This window comes from Leptidea sinapis, chromosome 21 (assembly GCF_905404315.1).
Source record: "Leptidea sinapis chromosome 21, ilLepSina1.1, whole genome shotgun sequence".
In the NCBI taxonomy this organism is placed as follows: domain Eukaryota; kingdom Metazoa; phylum Arthropoda; class Insecta; order Lepidoptera; family Pieridae; genus Leptidea; species Leptidea sinapis.
Window position 1 is genome coordinate 8,110,561 of NC_066285.1, and position 18,556 is coordinate 8,129,116.

General features: G+C 34.6%; 1 protein-coding gene across 1 annotated transcript in view; it reads left to right on the forward strand.

The window, feature by feature from the left end:
* The window catches only part of LOC126970442 (uncharacterized), a 37,867-nt gene extending 19,350 nt beyond the window's left edge, over positions 1 to 18,517 (forward strand). Inside the window, exons 2-4 of the mRNA XM_050816327.1 lie at positions 13,164 to 16,074; positions 16,925 to 17,004; positions 18,369 to 18,517. Coding sequence (XP_050672284.1) covers positions 13,164 to 16,074; positions 16,925 to 17,004; positions 18,369 to 18,407 — 3,030 coding nt within the window. The 3' untranslated portion in view covers positions 18,408 to 18,517. The remainder of the gene's footprint in view (positions 1 to 13,163; positions 16,075 to 16,924; positions 17,005 to 18,368) is intronic.
* The last annotated feature ends 39 nt before the right edge of the window (positions 18,518 to 18,556 follow it).

Genomic DNA, 18,556 nt, shown 5'->3' on the forward strand with positions numbered 1-18,556 from the left:
TCTCTTTTGCCTAGTAATTTCACTAGCTACGGCGCCCTTCAGACCGAAACACAGTAATGCTTACAAATGACTGTTTCACGGCAGAAATAGGCGCCGTTGTGGTACCCATAATCTAGCCGGCATCCTGTGCAAAGGAGCTAATATGTGAATCATATTATACTGAATTTGTTAATAATTATCTATAGATTTCAAGGATTGAATTAATGATAAAAAATTGCTTATTATAAACTTTCTCCCCATACTAAAGATATGAAAAAACTTAAGGGTACTACGTTGTTTAATAAATAAATACACAAAAGCTGCTAACAATGACACAGTAAAATATTGCTTCTATTCGAATTCAATGCTCTGGTAATTCATTGATAAAGGTATCATCGAATTGATAACGTAAATAGAAGAAGAAGGGTCGCACAACACGGTTTAGTATATAGATATCAAATGGCACAATGACGTAAGACTCACTGAGACCGACATCAATATTTTTTTGACTTATTCGTGTAAGGCATTGACTATTTGGCGTTTGAGTATGTTTGTTGCATCACTTTACATATTATATTGTAATTAAAAATGTTAATCTTGATTTAAAAGAGTTAGCTCAACGATTTACGAAGTAGCAGTACATTCAATAAGAAAATAAAAAAATTTTTTGACATTCATAAGTGTCATTTCTATGACCCACATTAATGAAGTGATTTTGATTGTGATTTTAAATGTTCATTTAAGACGGTGGCTATGAGTTTCTTGCCACTTTTTCTCATTAAAGCTCAACACTTTCTGAAGTGGCGGTAAATATAAAGAGAAAAGAAATCTTTTGACATTCATAAGTTTCATGTATTTGACCTTCAATCATTACTTTGACCTTCTTTCTTCTTCGTCGGATTACTCTTGACAGAGCAGTCGTGGTCACGTCGAACGACGAACAATTCTACGCCAGTTATCCCTGGCTGTTGCTTCTCTGGCACATATTGTGTTGAGGGGAGTATTGGTAAGGGCTTTGATCTGTTCTGTCCAGCGCATAGGGGAGCGTCCTCTTACCTACTGCCGTTGACCCTTCCCTGAACAACAAGTCTCTCTATGAAATGCTCTCCACGTCGCATGATATGTCCGAAGTATCTGAGGATATGGGCTCTGACTACCTGCCTTTTTTTCACCTGATGAGTTCTTCAAGTATCGACACGTTTGTGCGGCGTTGCTAGACCTATATGAATAAATTTAAAGTATTTTAATTTGATTTATGAACGACATGCCCAATAAAATTTCAACTATACTTTAAGGATTGGCGCCAAAATTGTAATGACCCATGAATAGACGTCATATTTGCCTTACTTATGATGGAAAAGACTAACATTCAATAAACTTACATAAAGATTTACTACGAGCTTCTTTCATAAAGTTATCATTACAAAATGTTTCACGTGCCATTGTATATCTAAATCTTTACCTTAACCCAGTTTTCACTTTTGTTTCAAGCGAACAACATAACTTATGCTACAGGAGCATGCGTTTTTAACTGTAATTAAGTAAAAGTTTGAGAAGCGTGCGAACTTGAGAAGGTGAACGGTCTTTGCTGACCTTTGCAATTATTCTTGAATAATTATTACGGAAATTTAAACTCGACGGCGAAGAAAGGGAGTATTACCAGTAGACATTGCGTTGCATTTGTTTCACAATTTAATAGTTTTTAGTATTAATAAAGTTTCGTCTTTAATGTTCAGAATGTATTCGTTCATAACGCTTTAATCAATATTATCTAAAATGTTTGCACTTCCATTTGATAGATGGCGTTGTATTTAATTGTATTCACTTTGAATCGCGCTATAACTATTTTCTACGAAAGAGTTTGTAAGGCTGTTGATTGTGGAATTTATTTGTCTAATTCCACCCCCCACATCCAGTAGTAGCAGGTGTTTCACAGGGCTCCATCATCTCATCGTGGGCATTTTTACTCTATATGAGAGACATAACCAAATCTCCGTAACACGGTCCTCGCCCTGTACGCTGATGACACAGCTTATATATGCAGCAGTAAGAAGTTAAGAACATCAATTCTATAGTCTCCCACCTTAATACAGCCCTACATTGTGTAAGCAAAACTACTTTTCTAAGTGGAAGCTTTAAATCAATGACTCAAAGACCGAGGCGGTACTTTTCTCATACAAAACCTCCCGTAAACTCAATCTCTCTTTAAAGCCACATATTAATAACCACCCGGTCGAATGGCAGTCACAGGCTAAATACCTAGGTCATAAGACCTAGGTATTTAGCCTGTGACTGTGAGGATAACCTCGACCGGAAACTTTCCTTCACGCCTCATATTAATTATGCCCGCTCTAAGGCACTTACGGCCTTGAGCCTGTTGAGACCCATTTTCTATAGGAATTCCACTCTCTCAACTAGTAACAAGCGTCTACTATACCAGTCCTACATACGCCCGGTCATGACATACGCAAGTCCGGTATGGATTAACACAAATCAAAACAATTATCGTAAACTACAAACTGTGCAAAATAGATCCCTTAAAACCATCTACCGGACCCACCCGCGTACAAATCTTAAACGACTTCATGTAAAGAAAAACATCCCAACACTAGAACAACACATACAAGAGGTATCTGATAGTTTTTACAGAGGGTTACGCCGACTGAAGGACGGAATAAACCCCGCCCTCCGGTCGACTTGTAGTCGTAAGTCACTCACAGAGTACTGCCTCAGCATAAAACGTTACAAACATGCATTACCACATCACAACTGGTTAGAGCTCACAGAACTATTACTTATTAAATGGAGAGATGGTAAAACCAGTGGAATCTGCTATATTTCTTGGCATTACTCTAGATTCCAAATTGCAGTGGGGCCCCCATATTGAAGGATTGGCGAATAGGCTTAGTTCTGCAGCATATGCGGTTAAGAAAATCAGACGGTTAACTGACATAGATACGGCGAAATTAGTATACTTTAGTTATTTTCATAGTATTATGTCCTATGGTATATTGTTATGGGGCAGTGCGGCCGATATTAATACTATCTTTGTGCTGCAGAAGAGGGCTATTCGCGCGATTTATAACCTAGGTCCTAAAGAATCATTAAGAGAAAAATTTAAAGAAATAAACATTTTGACTGTTGCTTCTCAATACATTTTTGATAATGTTTTGTATGTTCATAAGCACATTGAGGAATTTTCTAGAAACTGTGACATTCATTATGTTAACACGAGGAACAAACATAAACTTGTTATGCCTACTACTCGGTTGGGTCGAGTTAGTAAGTCTTTTGTTGGGCGATGTATATGCTTCTACAATATGATCCCAGAAAATGTACAAAACAAATGTGTTACGAAATTTAAAAGAATTGTTAAATAACGTTTGTGTGGGAAAGGTTATTATAGCATAAACGATTTTCTTAATGACACCACGGACTGGGATTAAAGCGAATACCCTCAGGCTCTTTAATTATAAATGTTTATTGTACGATATTACATTGTAATCCATATTTTATATAAAAAAAAAGCCCGCTGAGTTTCTTGCGCCCATTCTTCTCAGGTCTGAGGCAGTCTCTTTTGAATGGGTGGTAGATTTTGACGTTCAATAAGTGATTATAAATTCTATTTTGAATAAAAATATTTGAATTTGAATTTGAATTAGAACACTAGCGTACACACACACACACACACACTCACGCAAACAGAGTTCTAGCTAGGTCTAAATAAATGTAAAACCAATATATTGTAAATTGGTTTAGTTATAAGAATTAAATAGCGGCGAAAACTGGCCTCCTATTTCCTCTCCCTACTTTCCTTTACCAAGATCACCCCCCCCACCCCACACCCCTCTTATATTTATATATTATATTTGTATGTATACATATCTATGTATTTATTTACCTTAGTTTTTAAGTTCTAGTCATTAGTCTTAAGTTAGGTTAAGTGATAGGTTACGATTAATATTACGTTATATCATAGCAAATAGCCAGGTTTTCCCAGTTTCCTGGATTTGCCACCCCACAAACATCATGTATTAGTTTATAAGCATAATAAAGTTTTATCCCTCAATACGTAGATCCCTATCCCTTGTAGAAATAAGTTTTCTGATACCTACATATATAAGGCTTAATTGTAAATTGCTTTAATAAGTAGATTTAAGTAATTTTGAATATATATTTTAATATAGAAATTTGGAATTTGATTTTTTTTATTTTTGAAATTAATATGTCTCGGTGTATGGTACTGAACCTAGATTGATATTGAAGCTGGATTGTATCGAGTACAAGGATTGTACAATTAAATGATCAGATATATAAAGTAATCAAAATACTCTTTTAAAAGTAAGAATAAAATTCAATTTCATGTTATGTTCGTTTTATAACGATATAAAATCTACTCCGATTTTCTTTTATTGTAATAAACTTAAAAAAACATACTTTTAAAATATATTATAAAATATTATAATTTATATTACACATATAAAATTTGAAAACAAAATTTTATGAACGATGCGCGTTCGGTGCGGGTGCTCTCCAATGAGCCAACCGTTCGAGTGACGTAGCGTTGATAAAATCTTGTAAGTCTTTGTTCAACTCTCAGGTTGTGGCTACATCTATAGGATCTACTTTACAGTTGATAACCTGCTCAACCCCAATATTTGCACAGCTGAAAGTGATAACCTATATGCAATAACCTATGTGAAATAAAATGTATCCTGATTAGGAAGTTCAAGTAAAAGTAATGGTTCCATCTACTAGGCTCCGTAAGATTTCTAAATCTTATAATAAACTCCCAATTGATATTAAAATGTTACCAATCAAAAAATATAAATGCATCGTAAAAATAAATTAACATCTAAGGCCTATTATAATATGAAAGATTATTTGAATTATAAAGATAGTTGGGATTAATGTTTCTAAATTTATTATCTATGAATATTGTTTGTCATACAAATTTTTATGTTATTGAAACTTTTGTACTTCATCCTGACTGCACTAAATAACTTTAAAAGTTTTACAGTGAATGATGTTTTTTTGAATTCGAATTTGAAAATGGATGTATTGTATCGTCGTAGGTCCTATTTACGTGTGCACAAGTTATTCGAAATTGGAAGTGTTCTGAAAATCAGTTCAATTCAAATAATCCGTTACACACAGTAGAAGCTAAATTTTAAAGTGTATAAAAATGTGTGTCTTCAGGATATCAGTTCAGTAATTAGTACAGAAGCCATTTTGTTCGATTCCCGTTAACATTAACAGAGAAAAAAGAAACAAACTATAACTTAACTAACAAACTATACCTATATACCACGGACTAGTAAAAAAATAAGGACCGTGTCACCTTACATAACAGTGTAGCACCAAAACATGCTGATTAACGTGTAAATAGGTACATAGCTCCACGCACACACTTACTCTGCTACAGGCCGATAGGCGGCCATTATGAGAATTGTCATAGTCTGTGACAGATCAGTTTGCGTTACAATAAAATATTTTTAAAATGCCGTCGTGCCTTGTGAATAAGCGTCGATACTTCATATGTATTTGTGGCCATATATGATTATTTAAGGGAGAAAAAATTGTGTAACTAGTATCCCCCATAACCGCACACACACTAGCATAACGGTGCTTCACTTGCTAATATCACGGCGCGGAGTCCTTCTTTTTTTATTCGTCCGTGCTACCTATATAGCACAAAAAAATTCTAACGTCTCGTTCTAGTGGCTAGTGAGCCTCACTTTAGATTACTCCAGATTTACTGTAACGAGAATTCATTTTTCTATTTACAATATAGTTGAAATAATATATTAATATGAATGACTTAGATGAAACGACACAATATGCAGAAATTTCGCACCTACTCGTTATGACATAAGCTCTTTGGCTGTTCTGGCGTGAGTTTGAAATATATTGGCACAATGTACATATAAATAACTCAGTAAATCTGATTAATAGAATCTTTGTTGAAAATGGACAAAAGCTGGCTAAAACAATTATTGAGCAAACTGACTCCTACCAAAGTCCCTCTATACATCATTTTCATTCATCTTCTTTTGTACTACTTGATACTGATACTGAAGAGATCAACAGCATACTTATGAGTCTTGACTCTAGAAGCGCTCCTGGCTGGGACGGAATTTCAACGAAATTTCTAAAGCTCTCTAAAGATTACTTGATCCCACTTATAACAAGATTGGCTAATCTCTGCTTTAAATCAGGTATTTTTCCTTCCTCTCTAAAGCGTTCCATTGTTACTCCTGTGTACAAGAGTGGGACTAAAACTGATGTAAACAATTATAGACCTATCTCTGTATTGTCTGCTATTTCAAAAATAATAGAAAAATTAATTTACAATAGACTTCTTAAATACTTCAATAAATATAATATTATTTCTAATTGTCAATATGGCTTTAGAAAAGGTGTTTCCACACAAGACGCAATTTTAGGATTAACAAAAACTATAGTAAGAGAAGTGGACAAGGGCAATAAATGTCTCGCAGTTTTCCTAGATTTAAAAAAGGCCTTTGACACAGTTTCTATTCCCATTCTTGTGCGCAGATTGGAGGGCCTGGGCATTCGTGACAAAGCCCTCTCTCTCCTAGACAGCTACCTAAATGACCGAATACAGGAAGTTAAGGTTGACCTATACCACAGCACAATGGAAAATGTGAAATTTGTCGTACCGCAGGGCAGTGTTCTTGGCCCGACACTCTTTTTAATCTATATAAACGACCTATGTAACCTCCAGATCGACGGGGCGAGTATATTCACTTATGCTGACGACACAGCCATTGTTTTCTCTGGTATCTCGTGGGAAGCCGTACAGAGGAAGGCTGAGATGGGCCTTGAAAGAGTCTCGAATTGGCTAAACGAAAATCTATTGTCACTCAATATATCAAAAACAAACTATATATGTTTCTCTCCACATGACAGATACCAGCCCGTTCAAGACTTCTATATCAGAATCCACTCATGCTCCAACCCACACGATTTGAATTGTAATTGTCCCTCCATAGAAAAGGTGAATTGTGCCAAATATCTCGGCATCCTGATTGACCAAAGGTTAAGTTGGCATTCCCAAATCGAACTGGTCATAACCAGGTTGTGAAAACTTATGTGGATTTTTAAAACTCTGCGGCACGTTATGAATAGCACAGTCCTTAATAAAATATACATCTCTTTGGCTCAATCAGTGATCACCTACTGCATCCCGGTAAGGGGCGGTGCAACTAAGATAAGCCTCTTAGAATTGGAAAGAGCTCAAAGATCACTTCTCAAAGTCATATACTTCAAACCTTTAAGATTTCCAACTGATTCACTCTATTTGACTTGTAATCTTTTGACGATTAGGAAACTTTATGTTCTTAACATCATTTCAGCCGTCCACAAGTCACTTCCGCTAGATCACGCCAAATTGATCAGTAGAAGAAATGATAAAGTAGCAGATACCATTACTGTTCGCACTACTTTTGCTGAACGACAGTTTAGCTGTCAATCAGTGTTCTTATATAATAAAATAAATCGTGTCATAAATATATATCCTATGACATTACATCTATGCAGAAAAGCTTTAAATAATTGGCTAACTTGTCTTGCTTATGATGAAGTGGAAAATCTTCTGATCAGACTGACATGATAAACACACGCATTGCATAGATGGACCCAATCAAAGGTCCAATTCAAACCCACATCCACACACTCACTCACTCACTCACTCACACACACACACAATTAATTGTAAATTGTAAAATTTGGTTTTTAATCATTTCTGTTTATTTTTATATTGTTTACTAAATAAAAAGTTATCTGCTAAGGAAGTTGCGAGATATTCCCAATACAAGTGTCCTAAGACAACTTACTGGGAAGTCTCAACCAGTAAAAAATGTATATGTAATCTTTGAAATAAACGAAATTTAATTTAATTTAATAATTTAAATAACAGATGAAACGAAAAGTCTAGAAAGATGTTACAAAGTCAATAAGACCTTCTTTTGTACGTGAGTGGAATTAATAGAGAGACATTTCACTTTTTGCACGAGTATTTATTCAGGTGATGTGCCCAAACCGATGCGTGCTCGCTATAGTTTTGAAACTTGTTCTCGATACGAGCTCAGAATTGAATATTATGCTTAGGTAATGTCTCTGGTTTTCTTCGTTTCTTTTGCACATTAGATCACAAATTTAATTTTTTGAAGTTATACTTCTTTAGGCGCGTTAGGAATTATGAAATTATGAGAGTGAAATTTTAAGATGCGCGCGCATCACTGTAACACAAAAGTAACAGGTTGAAGTTGATTCCTAAAATTTTCTGACGTTTGCGTCATTCGTCTTTTATTTTGGTTTCTTCGTTAATTATTAGGACAGGCAAAGGGTTCAAGCCCATACAGCCGTATCCATTATTATTATCCACTATTTAATAATTAATTGTCAAAGCCATCTTCGCAAGATTTTTACAAAATTGTTCTTTCTAAAAACGTGGAATAGATGCAAATGCAGATGCAAATGCTAAATGCAGCATTTAAATGAGTTTTGCTTCGTTAGGCCAAACAAACTTCTTGCGTGCATACAAAAGTACACACACACACTTTTTTTATGTATAGGAGGGTTCCTTATTGGAAGGAAAGTGGTGAGGCAACCGTCCATGAACATCCGCAACACCAGGTGTCATGAGATGAAGGCCTTTAATTTGGGTGTATGCTCTGATCTTGAAGGTAACTAAGTCGTATCGGTTCGAAACAAGTTATGAACAAACATAATGTACCTGAGATAAAACTTTGCATGTTTAGATTCTGTAATTGATGAAACCTTTGGTTTGGTTTTATGGGATGGCCACGACCTGAGAGTTAAACAAGACACACCGAAATTTCTGTCGATGCGTTACTCGGACGGTTGGCTCAGTTGGTAAGAGCGCTAAGACAGAACCCGAGAGGCGCAGCTTCGAGTCCCGCATCATTCATGAATTTTGGTACAATATTGGTATATTTAATCCCAGCAGTGAGAGATATTACTTAAGAGTACTGTCTTGCAAATCTTGCAAGAGCGACATCTCAAGTCGATACGTCACTCGGTCGCGGTCGGTCGGAACCCTAAAGGCGCGGGTTCGAATCCCGTATTGTCCATGAATTTCGTACAAATTAAATTTGTCTTCTTATGTTAATCGACAAAACGAGCAGATGTTAAAATAATTATAACATTAACCTGCTGTTAACTGATTTCGTCTGTCTGTATCAATGACAATATTATATTTGTTAATATTATTTTTAGCTTGTAGTAAATTATCTAGTAATACCTATGCATTGCTTGACTTGAATTCTTAAATCAGTTTTTGTTTATGAAAATAAGGGACGAGACGAGCAGGACGTCCAGCTGATGGTAATTGATACGCCCTACCCATTAAATTGCAGTGCCACTCAGGATTCTAGAAAAAGCCAAAAATTCTGAGCGGCACTACAATTGCGCTCGTCACCTTGAGACATAAGATCATTCAGATCAAAACACAGTAATGTTTACGCTTCTGCTTCACGGTTGTTTTTATTCTATGGATCAAAATTTAATTAAATGAGATCTAAAAAAAAATCAAATATAATAAAAACCGAGCGAGTTCACACGGAAATGATCCAACTACCTAATTAACAAGTCAACTTATAAACACGCAAAATATTTCAAGCCTTATTGCAGTGATAGTAGTAGTTTACAATAATTACCTGTATTATATCCTATTATAAGTAAGAAAAGAAAACGAACATCAATTAAGTATTGGTATTTGAACCCATGACCCTCGATTTCCAGTCGACTATCTACCGCTTATGCTACCATGACCTAACCATTCACGTTAAATATATCAAATTCCCATCTTAACATTAAGTTTCATTTGTTAAGTTTTTTGTAAGTAATAGACACGCTTGTGGGTAATACTAATAACCTTAGATCATTTACGGCTTTTCCCGGTTCTCCGGTTGTGGCCTACTTGAGATAAAAAATCGTAACTATCGTAGACTTTTCTGTCCCAATAAACTTATCGACGGTAACTCATCTTATCCATACACGCTGTCTGTCAATGGGACGACGTATAGCTTACCAACAGTGAAGTGGCGATAAGAATGCCTTATCGGGTATATTGGGACAGCTTCAGATCATTGACAGCTAATTACTGACAGTAGCAGGTAGGAATTTTTCTCTATGTGTAGAAAGTATACTAGGAACGGCCGTATGACAACTGCCAAAACGTCGAAAAAATTGAGTTAAGAACTAACCTCTATTTTGAGCAGTTCACGTACACTAACACAAAGTGTCATACAAATCGCGAGTGTAAGACGTAGCATGTCACGTACAGTAAACTAATATTCCTGGCCTGTTTTTATCGGTTGTCTAACAGCAAGAGACTATCTAGACAAATAAATTATCTAACCTTAAAATTAAATAATAATAAATTATCTTAATTTACATATTACTTTGCAAATTAAGACATTATTTTGAGGAATAGAATAATGTGACTAGAAACTCCTTAGGTAAAATATATAGTAACAATAATATATATCTCAATAGAATAATAATAATAAGCTAAAACTTGTATAACTATCTCAAAATTAATGTTTTATCTGTTAGTTATCTGTATCCAAAAAATGTAGGAGCTAGGTTCTGTATCGTTTAATATGTTGGGTTAATTTCTATATCTTCGCCATTTTTGACCATTTACTTATAGAATTATACTTTTCCACCAATAAAAAATTAATGACTGAGTCACATTAAAAACATACAGAAAATACACCGAGGAAAAAAATAGATGAAATGAGTTGAGAGATTTTTAGTAATTTTTGGGGTTTCATACCTCAAGGGGGATCTTGTAAGGTGAGGGGTAGCCTTCACCTTACAAGATCCCTATTGCCACAGAGTAGGGATGAACCATTACTTAACCGTCCATCGGATGGACACTGGAGTATTCATCTTAAGAATATTATTATAGACGAATTGATAGCCCGATAACTTTGATTTGTAATCTGTGTTAACTAGCGGTTAAATATTCAAAATACGCGTGTCTGACAGTTTACTACTTTTTAATCAAAATCGGTTAAGAGAAAGAAAGAAGAAAGAAAAACATTTATTTCACAAAACACTCATAGGATACACTTAATATAAATAGATAAAAGTACAAAACAAACCAATAAATATCATATTTAAATAGTAATAGATTTAATATTAGAGAGTTTCTGTGCAGTGCAGAAAATGGGACTCGAATTATCACAAACACAGTAATGTTTACATATTACTGCTTCACGGCAGAAATAGGCGTCATTGTGGTTCCTATAATCTAGTCGGCATCCTGTGCAAAGGAGCCTCCCATGTATAAAATTTTCGTCTTGGAACATCAAATCAATTTGTGATGATCACAGGTCAGGTTCCCCAATCTGCCCTAAACATTTATGACCCAGTGGTAAGCGAAAGCCTCGTAAAAAAAAGATCTTATAAAGATTAATTTTTTAGATAAAAGTATTGGAGTTCCTCATTTTGGTCTATTAATTTTATTATTTTATTGGTATATTCTATTTTATATTTATCCAAAATTTTATTGCTAAACAGATTTTTTCACCATTTAGTATAATATTTGTGGGCCTCGTAAGGCAAAGTCCTAAAAGATAGTGTGTGTGTGTAAGTGTGTGTAACTTATGTAAGCACGCAAGAAGTTATACTTCTGCGGCCTAACGAAGCCGAAATTATTAAAATGATTTATTCCTCTACGTTTTGAGAAAGAACTGTTTTGTAAACAATCTTGCAAAGATGGCTTTGACAATTAATTATTAAATAATGAATACTGCTGTATGGGCTTGAACCCTTTGCCTGTTCTTATAATGGACGAAGAAACCAAAAAAATAAAAAAATAAACGAATGACACAAACGTCAGAAAATTTTAGGAACCAACTTCAACCTGTTACTTTTGTGTAACAGTGATGAGAGCGCATCTTAAAATTTCACTCTATTATTTTTTCATAACGCGCCTAAAGAAGTATAACTTCAAAATTGAAGTTACTCTTATTATTTTGCTGTTTTGGTCTTGTAAAAAAAAAAAGGCATAAAAAGGCATTTATTTTCTCAAAATTGATTCCTTTAGAATTCTTTTTGATGTCATCGTGTATTATCGATTTATATCCATGAATAAATTCTCCACAATAATAGAAAATTATAACTTTTATTCCACTTCAGTATTTGGTTTCCTCATTATCAATTACTTTTTACGATTTATAATAGTAAGCAGATTCAGTCGCCGGCATCTGTCTCAAGTATTGTATGGGAAAGAGAAAAGTGCAAAGAACAAGTTGTGGGAAGTAGTTACAATGGCATAGTATAATGCGAGTGTTTCTCTAATTTTCTAACTAATTACAAAATGAACGGATACACCGTTTCATGCTCTAGTGAATATAATATTTCCTCACGAAAACAGTAATTATTATATGATTGATTTATATATTCATGTGCATTCACAACCAAGCAGTCCGCTGTCTGGTAGAAACTGTCCTAAGCGTATGTTACCTAACGAGGTATTCCGTGGCAGTAATACTTTTCTTAAAAATGAAGAGGATACTGTCAGTAAATTTTGACAAAATCCATCTGTCTACAGCAAATACCACCTCCGTGGCAACACATGGCGCTAAACTTTATAATGACAACTATGACAAATATATCTTGACTCACTTCAACCGCAGTCACTCTGAAAACGTTCTCTGAAAAGGTCACGAAAGGTCGGATTAGCTAAATTAATATAAAAAATGTAACACAGTTACAATTATTACACGCGTTTCAATCCTTTAAAAAGTGGTTTATTTAAATATGTAACATTCGCGTTAATTAAAGAAAATACTATCATTAGACTCTTGCGTCTCTAACCAGGCTTACAGTCCGCTTGGTATAACGCCAGCCAAATCTGCATCACTTCTTCTTCTTCACCACTTCAGGCCCATCAGTCATTCATGGAGTGGACTATATTTGCTGGCCTGCATATTTAAATTGACTGCGTAACTTATCGTAGATTACATTCAAACTATCCTTTTCCATAAAACCATTAACACATTAAAACAAGATAGTTTTTTTCGATTTCATTAAATAAGTTGTAAAAAGCGGTGCAATTTTGTAGTCGTATACCTTATAAGGTGATATTAACTTAATTTCAACAATAAAATGTATCTTTCCAGATAGTACGAGTTCTTCTTCTCGCTGCTGTAGTAAGATGCGAACAGACAGCTAACAATGGCTACAGCAGGAATGATCAACTTCAGTACGGTGACATACTAAGACCACCACCGCCGCCGCCGTTACCAATTCTTCCAGTACCATTCCATGGAGGTTCGGGAAGACATCAACACAACTATGATTTCACCAGCCCGTATCAAGTTCCACCACCACAACAACCCCCTCAAAATCTTCCATCACCACCCTTATCACCACCAAGTGACTTCAAGTTTCCTGCACCCTTCTACAAACAGTACAATTTTAACTTTGTCCCAGCACCTCAACCATTTTCTACAACACCATCACCTACCATGTTTCAAAAAGTATCGCAATGGCTTTTTCCATCCCAACAAACTGCCAATAATATGGGTGTGAATACGTATAATATTCCAGTTAAAAAGGAATGCAATCCATGTAATTTAGCTCCTTGGATTCCAGTTATAAGATATGATTTGTCTTCAAAAAATCAACAGAATATAATATCAACCTACGGTCCACCAACACAGACAGCTTCTGTAAGCTCTTACAATACAATTCAGACCTTACCCCAGCGTTTTAACGCTCAACCGCTAGACCAAAGTCAATCCCAGATTTTAAATAACAATAACTTTCATTCAAATTATGGCCCACCTAGTCTAAAACATATAGATGAGAGTAATAGCGTAAGTTCTACTTATGGTCCTCCAAGCCAAACATACTCGATTCCGACATCTCAAATACCACAAAAATATACTAATAATATTAATACTAACCCCAGTACCAATACTTTTGGAAAATCTTACTTTGATGTGGTTTCAATTAATTCTGGGCCTTCATTTCAAGGAGGATATCCAAGTTCATCGTACGGTGGACCCACTTCTTCTTATAAAGCCCCTACTTCAATATACGTAACTCAGCCAACGATATCCACTAATAAATATAATTCACCGTCTAAAAATTCCTTTGTTGTTGAAGATCTAGTCAGTACACATAAGCCGTCCCTTGAATTACAACTACCAAAGGTTGACCAGCCAACTGGTTTTAGAAATTCATATGGAGAACCCATAGTCAATACTTATGCGTTAGATGTACCATACTCAGTCTCAGCTACTGCTGCTGAAACTTCGAAAGTAAAAACTGAAGTGTTGCCAAACGCTGATTTCCTAAGTAGTCAAAATGTTTCATTAGCTTTAGCAAACCCGGCACCCTTTACTTTAAATAAAGGAAGGAATATACATACACTACAACCTATAGCCCTACCTAATCTAAGTGTTTCTCCACTGCCACCTATATTTAATGCACGACCCTTCCGACCCTTACCTTTCAAATATCCCTCAAATATAATTCAAAGTATAAACCTTATGGATCATAAAGCGAAGAACGTGAATATAACTAAGAGTGTACCGATTGCAGAATTTATTCATTCGATAGAGTATCCGACAACCATAATTCAATCACCTATTATAGATTTAGAAGTTACGAAAAATATAAATCATACTAAAGCTTTTAGAGACATTCAAAACAGTTTCATAATTGATAACATTAGTGACATATCACCTCAAGCTTCAGAAGATCACTTATCAGCAACAAAATCAAATCCAGATTCAAGTTTTGAAACTACTGGTGCAGATTACGGGAATGATTTATATGAAAATGCAATGCCATCAGACTTAAAATATCAATACAGTGTTCCGTCAAATCATAAACCTCCTTTCGCTGATTTAAGAGGCGTAAAAGACGAGGACGTAGATAGATATCGAACTGAAGCTAATTTGCAACATATAGATTCACCGCTTCTATATCTCAAACCAAGTGCGCCGCATAAAGATTTTAAGAGTTTTGTATCAGCCTCTGTACCAAATAATACTAGAGTAGAATTTGAAATGTACGATGATCATCCAACAACGCTTACTAATCTCAATTCGGTTTCTCCTAACTTTTTGTTGGGAAATAGGACAGAACCGTCACAGAAAGTAGTAAATAAAAATGAAAAACCGGAAAATATAAATCGTTCTAAATTAGTTCAAATAATTGTTCCATACTTTAGTGGAAATAATGAACATAGTATTGATTACTATGATGTTAACGGATGGTCGATTGATACCGGAAAAGGATTCCAAGCACGGAAAGCGCAAAGTAACTTGGAATATAATGTGTCAAAGGTTACTACAGAAATATACAAAGTATCAAGTACCGAGGCAACTACCACAACTGCAACTGATAATTCAAATACAGAACGCATGAATACAGACCCACCTTTTGATATTATTCAATTACAACACAATATCGACGATTGGACCCAACAAGAATATTCAAAGCACAATAAAGCTCAAGAGAGATCGCGATCTGGTGAGAATTATGCGAAAAAAATACCTGACGATTATTTCACAACATTGAACCCTGTCACTACATCTCCTACCGAAATGGAATATTTTGATTTTTACGATCATGAAGGTTCTAGTAGTATACATTATGCAGTGACAGAGAATAAAACTAATGTTCTTCCTTTTGTAGGAAAAGGTTCACCTTTTAAGCAGCCAAATTCTATAGATTATAGTAAAGTTAACCATGACAGTGCTAAAAATGATGAAATTCACGATGATCAAAGACTACGCATTTACACAGCTGCCTCTAAATTTAGGAAGTCCACAACAACTCCACCTCCATGGAGCGAGATACAAACATCTATATCACCTTTAACCCAAGAAAAGGTTTATGTGGTGACGTCAAAACCGTGGCAAGAGACAGTTACTTCGAGAAATGGGCTTGACTCTATACACGATGAAAGGTCTGCAATAAGTAAAAATAATGACGATATGCCGTTTAAATCACCAAGGTTTTTAGAGAGACCTTCTATTGAATCTGAAATATTTACTAATGGATGGCATCAATTCAGTAAGTGATATTTTATAGTAGAGATAGATAGACTTAACATAATTCAACAAGATCCCAGATAATGTTCAAAACAAATGTATTACGAAATTCAAAAGAATTGTTAAAAAACGTTTGTGTGTTGTGTCAACATAAATGAATTTTTTAATGATTCCACTTATTGGGCGACCGCCCACAGGCTATCAAATAATAAATTTTATTGTACGATTTTACATTGTAACCATATTTTTATAAAAAAAAGAAGCCCGTTGAGTTTGTTGCACCCGTTCTTCTCAGGTCTGAGGCGTACCTTTTGGAATGGGTGGAAGTTTTTTTAAGCTTTCAATAAGTGATTTTATATCCTATATTGAATAAAAATATTTAAATTTGAATTTGAATTGACAAATCAAAATGGATCACGCATTTTCGGTGTATAAGGTTGTCTATATGCTAATATATTCTAAGTCTATGATATATAATTAGTCCGTTACATTAATATTAAATAATTTACGAAATTTAAATAGATTAATATACCTTTAGTTTAATTATTCAAACAAAACAAATCTTATAAGTATATTATTTACTATGATTACAATAAATCATAACTATCATTACGTACCAAGAATACTGGCAGCATTTCCACGCTGGATAGCTAGGCTGATTAGGCCGTTGACCGAAATATCTGCCAGCGCTTTCGTTGCCAGTAGCCCTACTGAGACGAGAAGATAGTACATTGTACATTCTGCGCGCCTTTGGGCCCCACGGGTCAAGTGTCTCGACACCAAACGGCACAAAGATGTAAGACTCACATCAGTGTCGGCTTCAACGGACAAATTATTTAATTATTTATTTAATTATTGTATTCATTTTACAGTTAACCATTTGGAGAGCCATCATGTTATGTATAATCAGAAAAGTGACTCCTTCAAAGAAGATATAGAGGAAACTAAAGAGGTAATTATATTCGATGATTCATGCATGGCCCAAAATTAAATTTAAAAAAAATAACGGGTTGCATTCTGGGAGTGGCAGCATTTTTGAATTTTTTTTTCAATGCTTAGGGAATAGTTTCGCACGAATTGCTTTATTTATCAGCATTAAAGTCCTAGCATTTATGTGGTTAAATACAATATTAATTTACGTACACAAAAATTACAATTTGTATTACATAAAAAATTGACACTTCAGAACGATTACAATTATTTTACATTAAAAACTTTATTTTAGAATAATCAACTTTCATCCCTCATAATAAATCATCCCTCAATAATAAACTGTAAAAATATTTCACGGCTGATATTCGATCCTTCGACCTCCCGGTGTTTCGGCTTTGCAAACAATTATTCAACCACTGCAACTGGTTCAATGACCGTATGATCATTAAGTTGAAATAGCCGAACTATAATTAGTTAGAAGTATAAATCTTTCATTCATAATTTCAACAATTGTCTTACGAATTTTCGATAAGGCCATGTGTCCTGACGCGAGTTTATCATTTTATACCCAGCCCAATAAATGTGCTCAACTCCGCTACAGAAGTTTCCACTTCAAGCGAAAGAATCTCTTACAATCTTGATATAACGGCATTGATTGCTTTTCTCGATCGATCGAAGATCGATCTACTAAAACGGTGGCATGCTATGTCCTATTATTTATTAAATTTTTTTTTCTAATTCAGTATTTTGTAGCCTGTTGCAATTTAGCCGCTCGGCACTTTGAAATTCGTTGTTGTTAATTCGTAATTGTTGTTCGTTCATTGTTGTTCGTTCAAGTAAACCGAAACATTTGAGAAATTTAATGCTTTTCCATACTTGGACGAAGTTGGATATATTGATTTAAAAGGGGCGATGATTTAAAATTATTATTAAACTTAAACTCCTCCGGACTATAAAAACATAGAGTCAAAGTCAAAGTTCTTTATTTTCAAGAAACATTTACAGCTAAAGTTGTTATAAATTTAAGACTAGGCACATGTTTCGCCTTGACAGACATACAAATATACCAATGGTTACCTTTTATAATTACTATTATAAACCAACATAAAGCAATAACTGGTACATTCAAGTTGGCCAACGTAAAGCCATACCTAAATAAATAGCAGTAAAAAAACTAAAAAACACGCTTTTTATAGGAAACCGAACAAAAAAGCTGGGTTTATTTATAAAAGCGTGTTTTTGAAACTATTATTTGCACTATTAAATTAGAAATTCTCTTTGGTATTCGAAAATTTCCTAATATTAGATAAATCGGTTAAATATGATGGTTGAACTAAAAACATGCATTTTTGAAGTTCATAATGATTGTTAATATTTTTTCAGGGTGAAGATACAGGGAGGCCTTCAGATTCATCTTCGTGAAGACATTTAAATACACCAGTGAATCTGTGATCATGATTATAACAAGTTTTAGTGATAGATGCTGTAGTATATGAGTTTGTTCAACGGACAAAGGCGATTGCCATAAACCTAGCTTAATTAATTACAAAAATTGTTAATATTAAAAATTA